The sequence below is a fragment of the Coenobita brevimanus genome, chromosome 80, assembly GCF_032717465.1.
Source record: "Coenobita brevimanus isolate Jiangsu-jjx chromosome 80, ASM3271746v2, whole genome shotgun sequence".
Lineage (NCBI taxonomy): Eukaryota > Metazoa > Arthropoda > Malacostraca > Decapoda > Coenobitidae > Coenobita > Coenobita brevimanus.
In genome coordinates this window covers 15,932,396-15,950,104 of record NC_137033.1, presented here as the reverse complement: position 1 = coordinate 15,950,104, position 17,709 = coordinate 15,932,396, and the positions used below count along the sequence as shown (strand labels likewise).

At 38.2% G+C, this 17,709-nt stretch overlaps 1 protein-coding gene across 6 annotated transcripts in view; it reads left to right on the top strand.

Annotated features, from left to right (window-relative positions):
* Window positions 1-11,065, top strand: part of LOC145409182 (large neutral amino acids transporter small subunit 1) — a 183,617-nt gene extending 172,552 nt beyond the window's left edge. For 5 of the 6 annotated variants that reach the window (XM_080279671.1, XM_080279674.1, XM_080279670.1 and 2 more), the window contains one exon: window positions 2,901-11,065. In XM_080279671.1, coding sequence (XP_080135797.1) covers window positions 2,901-2,968 — 68 coding nt within the window. In that variant the 3' untranslated portion in view covers window positions 2,969-11,065. Of the gene's footprint in view, window positions 1-2,511; window positions 2,596-2,900 lie in introns of all 6 variants that reach the window. The other variant, XM_080279675.1, reaches the window with a different exon arrangement.
* Window positions 11,066-17,709: the final 6,644 nt, after the last annotated feature.

Here is a 17,709-nt window from a genome sequence, read left to right as displayed (position 1 = left end):
TATCCTTGGGCTGATTAAGTCAGATACTTCAGTATGTTAATGTCATTTTACTGGTTTATACTTGCTATCATGAAGTCATTCAGATTAGGAAAGCCTGCTCTTTGTGAAGGGGTAAATGGAGGCCATATAGAATTCCTCCAGTTTGAAAAGTCTTCCTTAAGTGAATAAGATAGGTTGGTTGTAGTGTGAATGAAATGGAAAATATATCATTCTGTTGGAGAAGCTAATTAATTTTGTGATATATATATATATATATATATATATATATATATATATATATATATATATATGTGGTAGGTGGGGGCGCTTACCATCCACTCACTCGATGTAGTGCTGCTCGCGGGTGTCTGCCCTTTCCTTTCCTCTATCCTTCTTTCCATCCATCCATCCTCTTCTATCTTTCTTTCCTTCATTGTTTCCTCTTTCTTTTGCCTGTGGGTGACTTTATACTCCCTCTTCTGCCTTTCTTTCCTTCATTCATTCCTCTTCTTTCTGCCTGTGGATGACTCTACACTGAGTGACAAGCCAAATGGTTTCCTGTACACCAGGAAACCATTTACTACGCTGGGTGGTAACCATATAACCAAATTTTGGCACCTGGTGGTGTAATGGGTAATAACAGCACTCCAGTCGGATTGAGCCGGTGAAGGTTTATATCCAAGGGGTGGCTGGGGTTTATTGCTCATGTAATTCCACTCAGGGATGAGTGAGGCTGGTCACTCTCATCTTAAATGCCAGGACCAACTTGCCTAGCCCAGGGCTCCTGCGCTTCTCATGGGGCAACGTAGGATTGGATGATGGATGGATGGATATATATATATATATATATATATATATATATATATATACAGAGAGAGAGAGAGAGAGAGAGAGAGAGAGAGAGAGAAAGATTATTTTTTCTGATAGGAATGCACTGTCCTTTAAAAATTTATATTCTTGTACTGCATTTGCAACTGATTTACTGTAATTTCTCAAGTGCTTCTGTACTGTACTTTTGGTGGGAAAACCAATTTGTGGCTCTTGAACAACTCCCCATTGTTTTTGCCTGTTCTCATTTTATTAATCACAATTCATTTACTTTTGTGACTCATGTAGTTTGTCTCAGTTGTTGTGTGTGTAAGCATAACATCTGGTTATTGAGCATTTGCTGGATCTGACAGGTCAAGTGATGATGCTTGGTGCATGTTGTATTAAGCCTGACTTAAGTATCACGTTTCCTCATAGAATACAGTACCTTTATAATATCTGAACCTGAAAGTTAAAATTAACTCCTTCACTTTAGTGTAGTATTATTTCTTTGCTTAATAAATATATGACATTATGCAACTTAAGCAAGATGTCTAGTGCTGAATGGGTTGATGTAGTCATTGTAGTTCGAGGCCCAACTAAATACAAACTTGGTGGACTGCAGATTGAAGTTGCTCTTCTCCTCCAGTCCAACAGTCCCTTTTTTTTTAGCAATGTGGAGAGAGATGAGGAACATTTATATAATGGGCATCGGAGATGCCAGGTTCAGTTGGTACCACGGTGCCACTACATGAAAGCATCCATCTCTGGCACCAGTGGGTGCAGAGGCTTTAATTATCTTACCCTCTTAGTTTGAAAAGTCTCTCTTAACCTTATTTTAATCATATAAAGATAGGAAGAATATAATACAAAATACAGAACATAACCATAGTGAAGGAATAGGCTGTTGTCCCAGTCAGTCAGGGTGGTATTTCCAAGGAAGATGGGAAAGCTGGTGGTAGGGAGAGGGGGAGCTCTTGTTTCATTAGCCAACAAGACTAGCTCCTGACCCTCCTCCTTTGTTGACCTTTTCAGGGTGTCACTAACAGAGAGTTGGCCAGTATAGTTTCCCAGACACATTTCACTCTCTTGTTTACTGAATACTGCACTTCATGCATTTTAAACATCACACATTGTATCCTACTACAACACAGATTGGCACCAACAAGGGCACGAATCTGGAAAACTGCCCCTGCAACCTAGTGGCAGATGTGAAAGGCCAGTGGCTGTGCCAGTGGCCTTAAGGCACCCATCTGGGTGTGTATTGATGCTGTGGCTGCCTTGCTGTTGTGTGCCTGGTTGTGGGGGTGCTGCCCCTGGATTTGTGCCCCTCACTGCTGGGCTGGGGTGGTAGCCTGGGGGCCACGGTTCCCTGTTGCCCTCTGGTGTGGGTCCGGGCCCTGGCCCCATCTCGGCTCAGAGCTGAGCTGATGGAGACACTGTTAGAGATCAAGCAGTGTGGAGAGTCACCACTGGGTGACAGAGGCTGATGCAAGCAGTTAGGAGCCATTATAAATGAAAACAAAAATGAAGGAGTCAAGAAAGGAGACAGTGATGCAGATTTAAGTGAATATACATGAAGGTGTAACATGCATACATGCACCTTGCAACACGTGGCCTGATGTGTTGCTGACATGACTAATTTTACAGCCTTATTATTATTGTTCTTACCGATTTTTGCTTGATGTGTGTTGTTGCCATCATGTTGTGCCTGTCCATCCCCAGACAACATGACTATGCATCTTCAGAAGATCATGATGGTTCTTCGACCCCAGACTTAATAGATACAGTGGGAGTTATCTTTACCTGGTATTATAATTTTTTTGTTTAATGTCATCTGCTTTGCATATACATCAGTTTTGCTTTCACGTGCTAATTGTGTTCTGTCATGACTGCATACAATATTTCTTTGATTTCCTTAATTTTGTTTATAATATATAATTTTGTTTATAATAATGTTGATGGAATATTTTGTAGTTTGTAATATATGTGAATATAATTTTGTCCTCATCTCTTTCTTTAAGCTCATTCAAAAGTAGAGGTTTGGGAAATATACAAACACTCTTCATGTTTTTCGTGCATGATAGCTAACATCATTGACTCCCTTTCCCCAGCTTCGACATACACCTGCTTGCAGAAGTTGATGATGGTTTGCCAGCCTGAAAAAGCGACAAAGATGTAAGCTGTGATTGTTACATCAAACCTCTTGAGACAAGACAACAATTAGTGATGAAACAAATGAAGGTGAATGTGTAAGCCTGCTCTAATGACAGACAGCAGCGTAAGGCCATTATGGATGTCACAGTTCAGTTATGATAAATCAGTAAAGTAGTGATGATTTTCTTAATGAGCAAATGCATCTCATTTGGCTTCTAAACACACTTGGTAACAAAAGTGCTTATGGTGGAAAATTTAGAAAGAAAATGGTGGACTGTCAACTTTTATATTTGAGTAAAATTTCTCACACAAATAATTGTTTGGTCATTATAACACCATCAGTGATGTATGAATTTGTTTGACCAAAAAATCCCTGAAACAAATATAGTAAATGTTAAGAAAATGGTAATTATCTTGAAATTTTGATTTTGGGAAAACCAGTAATTGCTGTCATTCGGTAGCATGCAGTTTACCAAAATACTGCCTAGACATAAAATAGATTTGCAGCATCATCTTGGCTACCTCTGGGTAGCGACATGGAGGACTTTAATCTCCCCTGGATCACGTATGCTGGTTTTTATAAATGGTGGTAGCAAGGTTTAGGTTGTCCCTTGCTGACAAATAATTTGGATCACATCCTACATAATTTCCTTTAACCTTTTGGGCTATGGTGTCTTTGGTATATAAAGCATTTTTAAAAAGTACATTGTATTAGTTTTAAGTGATATGCTTCACACAAGTGCTGTCCTGCCAAGTTGCAGGGCTAGTGCTTGGGTACGGAGCAATTGTAGTTAAGATGTAGGATTACTGTGATATGTACGATTTTTTTCAGTTTTGAAAATAAACATGTTGTTTTGATAATACATTTGATATGTTGTAGGATAAACTTTTAGCTTTTATTCCCCGACTTCTGTGACACCAAACTCAGATTTTTATGATATGACAACAATGTATGATATTTCCAGCAGCAGTAGAGGAGCAGCTCTTGTACATACTGTAATGACTTTGTAGAGTGAGTTACATGACCACGTGCTCGAGTTGATATATATATATATATATATATTTTTTTTAAATTGAGGGAGGACATTTACAATCATCAAACCTTGCAGATCATGAACTTTTTTGTGTACCCTAAGGAATTCATTGTCAAATATTTTCTTAAACTGCCAGGAAATAGGAAGATTTGGAACTCATAGATTACTAAATTAGTTGCGAACTTTTCATACAGATTTAGCGTGCAAGTCTTATTGAGGGTAACCGTATATTCTGTATTATAATACCTTCATCAGTTGCACAATAATTTTTCTCATGTATTTTTTGTATAAACTTTGTGTTAAAGAATCCCAAATCAATCTTCACTGAGAAACAATTGCTTATGTCTTGCATATTCTTAGAAACAGAATATTTTTGTATCACAGAGTTATATTCTTAGTGGATTTGTAGATTTTGTAACACCTCCTCGTAAGTGATATATTCTCCAAATTACACTTCAGTATCCTCTTGTATATTATTAATGTGAACTACTGTATGTTGATACTGAAACTATTTAAAAAGATACAAGAGAATGTAAGGTATAGTATTCAAAATAAATCACTTAGGAAGAGGTGTTACAGAGCCATCCATTCCACTTACGATATAGCCCATTGTGTGAAGATGTGATATGCTCGTACAGGATGATCAGGTTTTCATGGAGTGTATTTTATGGAAATATTTTTATATTTGACTGTGTACACTGTAAATATCTAGCCAATGAGGGATATTATTTTTTATTTCCCTACCTCTTTCAGCCACAGGGTGTATTTTTGTGTGTGTATTTTTGCTACTATGAGACAGTTTTATTCAACTTAGTAAGGATCTCTAGAAATGAAGGGGTCAATTTGGGCTAAATCTTATCCCTCCAGTTCAGAATGTTTCCCCTAAATTGAATAAAATTGTCCAGTGGTGTTAAGAATAGCACAAAAATTATGCCATCCGATGGAAAGGGTTCACTAGGTATGGAAAATGTTCTCTGTGACAAGTGGCTGTGTTTTACAGTACTTTAGAGAATGAGTAATATACTGTATACTTCTAACACACAAGTACTGTGTAGAAGTTACTATACTGAAAGTACATATATTAATATTACATAGTTTTTAAATTAAATTTATTCATATTTATATGATCTCAGTAACATTGGTAATATAAACTGCTTCTGTTAGTTATAAATCAGTGAAGAAATTTATATGATTTATTTAATTGGTAAACAGTATACATTATATGCCATCAACAGCATGCCAATGACCTCAATCTTTGGAGCATCCCATGCACCTGACTCATTTTCTAGCATTTATTGCCTCATCTTATTTATTTTTATGTGGTTCATATCTTTGTGAATTGTATGATAGATAGCGGGGGTGGTGGTGAACATGTGAGGTTAGCGCGCTCTTCTCCACATCCGCTGGGACCACTGTAGTGTTGACACCCTAGCGCCAACCATGTGTGTAGCATGTGTCATATTTCTTCCCTCAGTCAGTAGTAATTTTAATAAATTCTTGGTTGTTATTCTTGCCCTTTTTTATTACAAATCCATAAGTATGTTTATTACTTACTCTGCTCCAGACCACGTACTGGAGTTAAGACTCCAATGATATGTGGTGTTGAAAATGTTTCAATCTGTCTTTGCATCCATGTTTCACTTGTTGAATGTTGCATATATAAACAGTTACAACAGAAAGGAATGCCAGACACATCACTATTACATATTTCATGGTTGATTGAGTAAATACAGTACCCATCATCTCATGATACATTCAAGCTGGGAGAGGTGTGTCTTTGGTCCATACCTAAGTCTTCCCCGAATACCTCATTTAGCAATCATCAGTTTTAGTGATGCTAAATGTGCAGGGCTTTCTGTCTAAATCTGAAATGCTCTCTAAAACCATGGACACCTGAAGATCCAGCAAATACAGAGTTTGTACATATGAATCTAAAGTATGCATATGATGTTGCACACTGTCCTGTACAGTAGTCAGTTTTCACCTGTTGTAACTGGGTGATGCCCAAGACTTTAATACAATGGTTGTGGCCATAGTTATGAGATATGAATAAGCCTCTTGGTTACTAGTCAGACCAACCCTACAGTCTGACTAAATATGGCCATCAACTGAGATGGAGGGGGTAAGGATCTTTGTCAGGTGGGAACAGACATGCTACAGTTCTTCAGACTGGTTGAATCTCCGATGTCAGTGGAATGAAATATTGATGCTCATCAGGCCATACTGGAATGAATTTCTGGCTAAAATCCTTTAATTCAACTAAGTGAGGTATGGAAAGATACTTGTATTGCACCCATTAAACTTAAACTGTAGATGCAGTACAGTATTTCTCATGTATATCAGCAATGTTTATAAGATTAACATATCAGTGGGGAAAAAAAGCAAAACAGTTTGAACATCAGACAACTTTTCCCCTGTGTCATTAGTGCTTCCCAGAGAAATTAGTGAGTAAAAAAAGTTGTTGCAACTTTGTGTACACAGTACATGTTATCTCAAGTGTATACATATTACCATGTACTGTATGTACTGTACATGTTTTGTGTGTTACTCTCTCACCCAGTTCACTTCAGCAGTATACACTGAGATTTTAAATTTCCCGTGATATTGATTAACTTAATCCTCAAATTTACTGATTATATATGCAAGCAGAACAGCTCTTGACAGCATCTTTGATGTACTGCACTGTAATCTGTTACTAATGTTCAAAGCTACATCACAGATTATTCATTCCTGTTATCTAATCCTACTGCTGTTATGAAGAATCTGAAACTGTAAATACTTTACTCAGTGTATTAGTGTGTGTTGCTATATCCTGTGTGGATGTGTCTTTCTGTGGGGAATGTTGGAAAAGTTGCAATTGTTGTATATGTGTACATTGTGTCTTACGTCATACAGCAAAATTTAAAAGATGAAGATTAAAGAAATCTTTTGAATGCTCTACAAAAGAATGGAGACTGTAGCTGCAATTAACTCTTACAGCATATTACATCAGAACAGAGCCTGTGGTCACTGATTCCTAAAGAAGTTGCTTGATAGTGGCTTGACGACTCATTGTCATAACATGCAACTAAGTCCATGGTTATTCTGTATACAGTACTATTTAATTGTAATGGTGTTCAGGGACAATTCACCTTCCAATTGGTAGGATAGATCTGAGTGTTACATTGGTGTACTGTGTTAGTACATATTCACCAAGTGTCACTGAGCTGGATCAAGAGCAGAGACCAGAAAAATTCAAAACTACCACCAGTGGTAGTCAAACATGCACCTCTGTCTTTCCAGGATGATGTGCTAATTCATTACAATTCAGCAGCACCAAGACAACCCTGCCCTTTGAAAAGGTTACTGGCTCTGAGCACCATTACTTAATGGTAATATATGATGCATTTAACCTACTATAAAGTACTGTAGTTGTCAGTGTTACATGTTGATAATGTAAGACTGCTCATCATTAAGGATATAAATATTAATACAGTTCTGATCAGTGAATTTGATTTATGTAAGCACCAGTTATTCAAATTATGTCAGTTATTCAGGAGTGAAATAAGTAAATCTGTAGCTTAGATTTGTCTCATGGTTTTTAGTCAGATTTAAATGTTACTTCACCAGTGTCTTCCGAGGTTGCAAGATTATTGCTGGAAATTTGATGTTTTAGTATCTTTTTTTTAATTACTTCATTTTGCACTATCTCTGACCAAGTAGCCTTAACCTAAGCATTCTGACTATCTGATGACAGTACTATAAACCTAATTTCATTTTGTAATGCTAGTCTAAATTTTATAATAGAATAGGATTGTCAGTCAAATTGACTGTGCATCTTGTATGGGTACTCTACTTATGTAAGTAAACTGTGCTGACTATATTTAAATTTTGAATCTTTGATGTAGCTGATCCATGGCATATACTGATGGAGGAATTAGCAAAAACAGATGGAAAGTACATAAGTGAAATTACAGACTTGAAAAAGCAATTGACCTGTCCTGAAATCAGTAACAAAATGATCTTCACATACTTTTTCTGATGCAGGATAATTTCTTCTGTATTTAAAGAAACTTTAAAAAAAATTGGGAAGATTATTTTCATTAGCAGAAATGACAAAAAATTTTCATTCAAGTTGATATTGTACCATACTATTTTGTCAACTGCAAAATTTTTATACTTTGTGCTACTGTGTAGGTGAGTAAGATATAGGATTAGAGGTTATTGCTTTGCACTGTATCATATAATGCACCTGAGGAATCTCACTTTCTAATAAACTAGAACAGGCATAAACAAGCATGTTTGTAGTATGACAGTACAGAAATTGAATGATGTGGGTAGTTGAACTGGTGTATAAATAATTCAAAAGAGCAGTTAGATTTTATTTACTTTTTACATATTTTTTTTGCAAAACAATAGAAGAAAAGATATATGTAATGTTCTTCTGAATATATAGGATAACTATTAACTGCTTCAGTAAGAAAGATTAACCGCATAACATTAACATTTCTCAAATATGAGTGACTGTTTAGGAGTTTTAGTTCTTTGCTTAAAATATATTTATAGAATTTCTTGTCGGAGAAACACATAGCAGCAAAAAAGACACTAGATCAATTTGTGAATGTAAGCAGAATTTGGAATGTTGTGCTTGAGTGTTGTGCCTCAAATGTTATGATAGAATATTACTGGAGAAGAAATAGTCTGTTAGGTGATATAAGCTTCAATTTGCCTTATATACAGTAACCTAAGGAGTTACTATCATACAGTAAAATATAACTATGACAGTACCCTACATCGACAGCTCAGCCTCAGGATAACTTGCCTTCAAATTTAGTGAAAGCTTCTTTTTCACTCGTAGAGGATTTGACAGTTTGAAAGAACACACTTAAATATATATAAGTAGATGACAGATGCACCATATATTGCACCACAATTGGTTAGTAAAATTGTAGTACAGTACTGTACTGTCTTTTTATAATATTGCACTGATTGACAGTTTTGGTAATGCAGTGTAATGTTTATATAATAAAATTGCAATACATACCTAGTATTATATTGTCAGGAGATTAATACTGTAGTCTGACTGGATATTTTCTTTGGTAATAAATTCATTAATTTTTCACTGGAGCAGTGTAATATACAGGTATCTGTGGGCATAATTTGGTTTCTTTGCCTACTTTTGGGAACTTATAGTACTGATACTGTAAAGAACACTAAATGCTGATATAGCATCAGTCACTTAACCCCTTGAATCCGATGACATAGTATTCATTTTCATTTTACTGAGTGTAAGGGAGATATTTTACTGTGAAGGGTTTTATGAAGGTTGTACCTGGCCTCTTCAGGTACTCTGGGTCAAAGTAAATCATTTGGTGTTGCATCTGTGCTGAAAGATTATGGGCCATGCTAGCATGTATTGATCATTTCACATGATGGCAGTTGTCCTGTCACCATCAAGCATTTGAGACAGATATTACAGGACTGTACAGTATGTCCTAACTGACACTCCGAGCTATAAGGTCAACAACCCTGGCACAGTAAATGTTTTCTTAGAAATCACTTGGCTTGTCATTCAGTGCAGAAGCATCTGATGGTAGCACGCAAAGTGAGTGGAAGATGGCTGTCCTCATCTGCCATTAGCAAGAATATAATATAAAATACGTTCTCGGCCTGAGGGGGTTAATTGGGCCAGGTTGCTCCTTGCACTAGAAACAAAAATGAAATTAACAGTGCATTTAACAAAAGTTATTTAGTTATTGATATTACAGCAAGTTCTCATTAGAAGCTCACTTTTAATGTTTTTTACTCTTAAGTCCCCAGTAAGTTGCCAACTAAAGGTCCACTGTAACCAATAGAGCTTATTTGCTAGTTTCCACTCCTTTTCTCCCTTCCTCACCCCTCCTCTCCCCTCCCCTCCCCTCCCCTCTCTTCTCTCTTCCTCCCTGTTGTTCCCCTTTTCCTTCCTTTCTCCTCTCCATTCTGACCCTCCATCCTTTCTCTCTATGATCCTTCTTCTCTTTTTTCTTTCATTTGTCTCTCATTGCTTCCAATCCCTTTATTTGATGGAGACTTTGTAGCTCTTAACAGTACTGGTTTGCATGGAAAAAGTTGTGATATTTTGGAACACATCCATGACTTGAAATGAGGACTACCTGTATATATTCTCTTCCATGAACTTGTGAGCATCATTAATGATGTGCAGGATCACGTTGTCATGTGAAAAGTGTCCTTGTTCATTCTCTCCTTGGACTGTGGGTCGGATTCTTGTCCTAGAGGATTTGGTAACACCTCTTCTTCAGTGATTCATCATGCTTATTACACCTTATTATTCTCTTGCATGTTACTGATATAATGCTGCAGAACAATGCCTTCATTCAGTGGTAGCATTATGACTGGGTAGAAGAGCTGCCCAATTATAAAGTACCCCTCACATGTCTCTTTACCCCATGAAAGAAGAATGACGGTATTAGCCGGCATTTCGCCAGGCTCATGTTAGATAAATACTGGGTCACAACTACAGTAGCAAGCAACGTCCATCTGGTGCAAAGTGTGCCATTATGAAAAAGATAAAAATAACATGCAAGAGAATATTAACTCAGGCTCCTGTTTCCTCTCAGCTGAATAATATTGTTTAGTGTCAGCTGCAATAAAATATAATAGAAGACACAACTATTTGAGGGGCAATGGTGGCAGTATTAACTCTTAGGCTCCTGTGACTTGTACAGTTGATTAGTATAATTTGGCTTTAACTGAAATAAAGTATAGTATGGAAGAAGATGCAACCATGGGAGGGTGGCTGATGACAGTATTAAGACTCGGGCTACTATGACTCACCCTTGATTGAATAAGATCATCTGGTGGTCAAGTACAATAAAATACAAGAGTAGAGATGGTTAAGGTGTAGTATGCAAAATAAAGCTGACAAACATGAGGTGTTACGAGGTCTCCAGTGCCAACTAGATTATGGTTCTGTGTTGTGATTGTCCTCAAGTAGCAAGGGATGAGTAATTCCCGTAGGTGAACAGTCCTGTGGTATATCATGCTGAGTGTGCGTGTACTTGGATTGTAACATTGTTGGTTGTATGTTTAATGAAGTCAGTTACAGTAATTGTGGCTGTCTTTTAATGACCTGACTTTACTGTCATTGTTCATCCCAGGGGTGCTTTACCATTTCTGTTGGAGAGCCAAACTCTACATTTATTAAGACTTGGCAGGCTGCATTCTTTTTATAATGTATGCATGCAAAGCAGACAAGAACAATGCAACTTGTCCAAGGGAAATATAAAGCATGATCTGTTAAACTGCTAGTCAGGTTATGCACCATAACTGAATCATGGTTATTGCTTAGCCAAAGAAATGTGCTTCATTATACATTACAGTACTTGTTGAAATTTGGACATAGTGTACTGTAAGTGTCTATAAAACAAATAGCTTTATGAAGGTGTATCATGCTGAAGTATAATGGCTATTGTTTTTAACCTACTGATTGTGAGAAATCTCTATGAAGTTAAATCATCTGGAGACAGTAAGAACTTAATACAGGTAAAATGTATGTCATAGTACTGAAGGGGTAACAACTAACAAGCATTTGCCAAATGTAGATGGAAATGGAGGGAGGCAATGAAAGGAGAAGGGAATGGAGAGGAATTGAAGAGTAGGTATGAAGAAGGACAAGGACTGCATGAGAATTGCTGATGATGGTGCCCAAGAGATTTTATCCTATTTTAACCCATTGTATCACATGTTCTTTTTAGTTAATTTTTGCAGCTACCAGACCGCAATATTTTATTCAGGTTAGGGAAGGCCTCTCGTATTCTAGATTGAAAAGCCTCTTCTAAGTTTATTTGGTAAAAGCAAGAAGCCATGTGGAGAGGATGGAGAGTTAGAGACTAATGAGGAGAGTGTATGTGAGTGGGATGGAGGGTGGGAGAAGGAGGGGAAGGCCAAGGATGAGATGGAGGGATGGAGTGGAGAGGTATATGAGAGAAGGGGGTGTGAGCTGGAAGCAGGGCAGAGAAATGGTGGGGGACAGGGCAACATGGAGGTGATTTGTTTGTGGTCACCCCTTATGGGATTAAGGCGTCTGGCAATAGGTAAATAGATAGATAGAAGAATAAACTAAAAATGTCTCCTAAATTCCAGGGGTTAAGGTAGACAGAAGCAGGGATGGGAGTTTCAGTTTGCACAGGCCCATATTCTAAGTGACTTTAGGGATTCCATTACATCTCTTCCGTAGTGATTTATTCTGCATATGATTGCTACATCGTAATATTGTGTTGTAGGTTCTTGATGCAAAATATGTTGATAAAATCATATAAATAGCTCACAAAAGAATATGAAGATGTAATATTTAATATGAAGTAATTAGATAGGCAAGAGATGCTATGAGGTCTCCTATGCCACCAAGAACATGAGCCCAAGTAACGCTGGCCCATTTGGGGAGATACTGGGAGGTGGAGCAAACTGAAGAATCAGAATCAGAATTATAAGCAATGGACTTCAAAGTGCCGCTGTAACTGACTGACGAGTATTATTAGCTATGTTGTTGCCAGCCAATTAACACCAGGGTTCAAGTCCTGGTTCGAGCAAGTGCACCAGCTGGGTCGGGTGTCCATTCCTGTGTGAATTAGTATGGTATATACAGTGAGTATCTATGGTAACGTTTAGGAAAGGTAACTGTGGTACTTTGGGTGATGCAATGGTGGTGTTTCTCAGGATAGTGGGCAACTTACCACAGGCTTAAGTTATGGAGATGATCACCTCAGCTAATACTTTGTAGCCTCTGCATCCATCATTCTATTCATCCCTCAATCAGCTGCCTAAATCCTGTATGGAATGGCCACAAAAGAATCACTCCATATTGGCCTATCCTTTACCATCTGACTGCCTTCTTTCCAACTCACTCCCCTACTCTTTCATGTACCTCTCTGCCCCATTCTGCCATCTCATCAATGGCCACCACCCAACCTCCCCTCTTCACTCAACATAAACTCATCTAGTTAGTTTTTTATTGTCTATCCTCTACACATAGCATTTCTTATAATGCTGTCCAGCACGTCCACAACTCAACAATGCTCCAGAGTCCATCACTCATTTGGCTGTCTCTAGACAATTTATTCCTTTTAGGAGAATTTTTTTATACCTGGGCGAGTTAGACAAATCATTAATTAAGCTTTCAATACGAGAGAGCCATTATATGTTAAAATAATCTGGAGGTATTGAGCATAAACCAACCAATTTAAAGAAATCTCAGTTAGTCATTATCAGGAATTAGAAAACGTAATTAGTATGTAAAAGAAAATGGAAGCAAAAATGGGTGACTCATTAGTTTATTTTTATTTATTTTTTTTTTCTCTTCCCATTTATTTTTATCCCTTTAGGTACTAAATGTTACCCACGTGAGTTTAGTCATTCGGTACAGAAAGAAGACAAGTATGCATGGTGCTGTATATATGGTTAACACTCAGGCTCATATGACTTACTCTCGGGTGTGTGAAATTGTCCGGTGTTCGCTTGAAATCGTACGAGGTATCCCGACTTTGAGAAAGTTACTGTTACCGTGATTAACATGCTCAATCTTTTTATATCTGTCAGATAAAATCGCTCGGAGTTATCTGAGGCATTATTCTCGCTTCATCTCATAATCGATCCTGTTATTTTGGGGTTGTACCAGTGTTAGATCTCGTCTGTGCAAACAGCGTTCACAGACGAGATCTAACACAAGGTGTTTGCCAAACACCTTTCCATAAATGATACTTCTGTCGGAAATTATTAATAGCGGAGAAAAAATGCATTTTACATCAAGCCAGTTGGCACCCAGGACGAGGCACGTGGTTTATTTCCAGCCAGTCACCCGCTGAGATCCTGACAACGATGGCCTTAGTGAGTAGAAGACGCTCTAGCATACCTGCTCTTATTTTTCAGAAATGTGAAGCCGACATCTAGGGTAAGGCCAGTTATTTGTTTTCGTTAGGACTGAATTTATCGGGATCTAGGCTAGGTTAACTGGGATCGGGGTAGGCTGATCCTTAAAATGGCTTGTAATTCACTCATTTCACTGAGTGCGAGATATCTAAAAGGCTGGTCATTTCTGACGGAAATGTAGGTAAAAATCGAATGAATCACACACAAAAAAAAAGAGGAAAAACCATAGATAAGGGGCAACCTGAAGATGGGCTGAAAACAGAAACTTGCCTTAGTTGGAAAAGAATAGGAGAGGTATCCCCCAAGGACATGCACAACCTTTGCTGATGGGTGTATACTCAGACGGCAAAAGGACAGGTCGTGCGTGCTAGGACTACAAGTAGGCTATTATTTCATGTTACAAGCACTTACTTTATAAAGGATAAAAATTATGTTACTTTTTTCTCGAGATATTTATAGTGGCTCAAATAAAAGACAAACACGTTAAACATTTTTGGTGAGGGTGTTGTAGCGCCCACATTAACGTATGAGTGTGACTTATACATGAGAGCGAAGAGTCAGGAGCCAGAGCAGTGGATTGATTATCGGGGCGTATCAGCTAATGTCGAGAATGGATAAGATAAAAAATAATGTGATTCGCGAAATATGTGTGGATTAAGGATAATCAGGTACATAAAATAGTGTGCATAGATGATAAATGTCGAAAATCAAAATGGATAGCCTACGATGTTGAAAAGGATATATGAGAATGAGTCTGAAGGTAAGAGGAGGTGTGGTAGGCCAAGAAGGAGGCCGACGAGTATAGTAAAATAGTGAATATGAAGGCGAGGTTTGTAGGCTTATGAGTCTGGGGGACTGATTGGATGTGAAGTGCGTATAGAGGATATAACAAGTGTGTGGCATTTTTTAACATGAGGGTAAAAAAAAAAAAAAGACTGGTTCGATCTGGCAACAAATGTAAAAGCGCCTGAAAGAAAAATACCCCTTCCCCTCCCCCCCCAAAAAAAAAAGATGTGCTGATGGTTAGGTCTGTCATGTAAAGTCAGGATTCCAGGGGTTTGAATGTTGTGTGAATGAGCATCTGACCCATTTTTGATAGTTCCCTCTCTTTCGTACTTCCCTTCCTTGCTGTCTGGACCCTATTTCATCCCATCTCCAGGTGGAAACATGAGGTCAGGATAATGATACTGATTAGGATTGCTGAGTACAGCATGATGCATACAATAAAGAGTGCATGACTAGTTGTATTAATTTTTACCTTTAGAAGAAATGCATTCTTTTTAGAACTAATTTCCTCCTTTCCTGTAAAATGTCCTTCAGGCCTTAGTACTCATGCAAGACGTTCCTTCTGCCACTTTTTCCTGTATGGCAAGTGCACTAAAAAAAAAAAAAAAAAAAAAAGTGTCGTTTTCCACAATCTCAGTATGTAGGGAACTGTTTGCGAAATATTTGAGGGTAGGAACACATGAGGTCTTAGTGGGAAAACCGGAAGACTAGACTATTGTAGGCCAGGGTAAGATTATCAATAGACCAGAGAGAAATTGCGGAAAAAAAAAAAGGAGAAAATTGAGGGGGAAGAGAGAATAGGCGAAGACGAAAGAATGGAGATTTATGAAAGGCTGACTGGAGGGAGGGAGTCAAGGAAGAGGGAGAGAATGGATGAGACTGAAAGGAAAAAATAACTCTCTCTCTCTCTCCCTCCCTCCCTCCCTCCCTCCCTCCTTCTCCTCTCTCTCCCTTCACAGTAATTAATGCCAGCCGAAAGTTTGAGCTTCGAATCTGACCCAAGGCGTATCGATCCCCCCCCCCTCTGTCTGTCTGTCTGTCTCTCTCTCTCTTCCCTGATCACCACAGGCCGGATTAAACTTGGAGCACATGTTTTCCGGTCTGTAGAAGAGAGAGAGAGAGAGAGAGAGAGAGAGAGAGAGAGAGAGAGAGAGAGAGAGAGAGAGAGAGAGAGAGAGAGACGGGGTGAAGTATATGAATGACACTGGTGTGAGATGGAGGGAGGGCAGTGTGATGGTGGGGGGTAGGGGGACGTGGAAGCGATTTGTCTGTGGCCACCCATTTCGGGATTAAGACTGATAGGTGTATAGGTAGATTTATGGAACACATGTAGCTGTTAGATGTAATTAGCCTGCATCCCACATTACAGGGTGCAGTCAGCAACGATACAGAGAGGTCAGGCGTGTTCTCTCATCATGATATTTTTCAGAAAAAAAAAATTCCACACCCTTGCACTATCAGTTTTAATAATGGGGCCCAAAAGTGCCTGGTTATAGGAAGATAGACAGATAGATAGATAGATAGATGGATAGATTACTTTAGATCACGGGCAAAGCTTTCGTTTTCTTCAGGATTCAAGGGGTCAACTTCCTATTTTCTTTCGTCGCCTGGTGGGGTTGTCGCTTAGGAGTTAGGTGTAAAATCTCCGAATAGAGAGGCGTCTGAGAAATAAGGCAAATTTTTGACAACGTGTTCAGTGTTGGCCAAGCTGTTGAGGTGGGAGGATGCTGATCGCTTCTCTGGGACATTTTTTTCCCCTCACGAACGGCAATATCTACAAAAATGTTATAGTGTGTTAATCTAGACTAGTTTAACAGGAGTGTGAATGAATATGAGTTAATTTAAGACAGGAAGATTGGTGAAATTTGAGTTAGTTTGAACAGGACCCGTGCTGTGGAGTAAGGAGGTTAGTAAACTCTTCTTCGTTGCATTTTTCTTCATTATAGGTATAGTATATGTTAAGAAAATCAGGATATGTTATTAACCTGGAACTGACCGACATGCAAGTGAGTAAATACGGATGGACTTAAGCCAGGATGAGAAGCGGCCTCCTGGGTTTCTTTTTTCCCCGGCATTTTGGAAGCCAGAGGAGTTGTGTGGCCGGGTGTGCTTGTTTGCCAGTTACACAGTAGATATTGGCACTGGAGGCTTCGTAGCACCTATGCCTGAGTGATTTATTCTGATTATTACACCTTTACAGCTAGGTTTTTGTGATTTATATACAAGATCAATACCACAGGGAAAGATCAAATATAACTTCCACTTGGCAAAGTCAACTCAATTTTGATCTGATTTTAACAAAGTTTGGGGAAGGGTTAGGGGTTAGGCAAGAACGAAGTACAGTAATTCAATTCTGAGTAAATATGTTGGTAGGTGCGGGTGTTGCGCTCTAGATGCTCCTTGTAGAATGTGTTGTTGTTGTTGTTATTATTATTATTATTATTATTATTATTATTATTATTATTATCATCATCATCATCATTATTTTATATTATATCATTATCGTTATTATTTTATTATTATTATTATTATTATTATTATTATCATCATTGTTGTCGAAACATTGACATGTATATGAGTTGTGTAAACACGAGTCTGAGACACATGTTTATTCCTGAGTAGTTTCTCACTGAGGCGTCTTCAGAGGAATGAATTTTTCCCGGGTCACCCTGACTTATATGGCCGGCTGCTGGATCACATACCTGGTTAATCCTTAGTCTGAAGGCCGCTGATTGGTCCGTTGCCTTTCCCTCTCTGACCTGACCATCTGCGAAACTATACTCATTTTTTTTCCTTTTTTTAAACTGAGGGGAAGATGCACTCGGCAGGTTGGTGCTGATTGGCTGAATGCAGCATGTCCGAATAACATTTACCAACACAAATGTCCCCCACAGATATATGTTGTCAATTAATAATGCTAACGAGTAAAGAGATTATAAAGCAATGTTGCATTCAGCCAGTCAGCACCAACCTGTCAAGTGCATCTTCGTGTCAATTAAAAAAAAAAAAAATTATAGTCAGGAATAAACTTCTGTCTCAGATT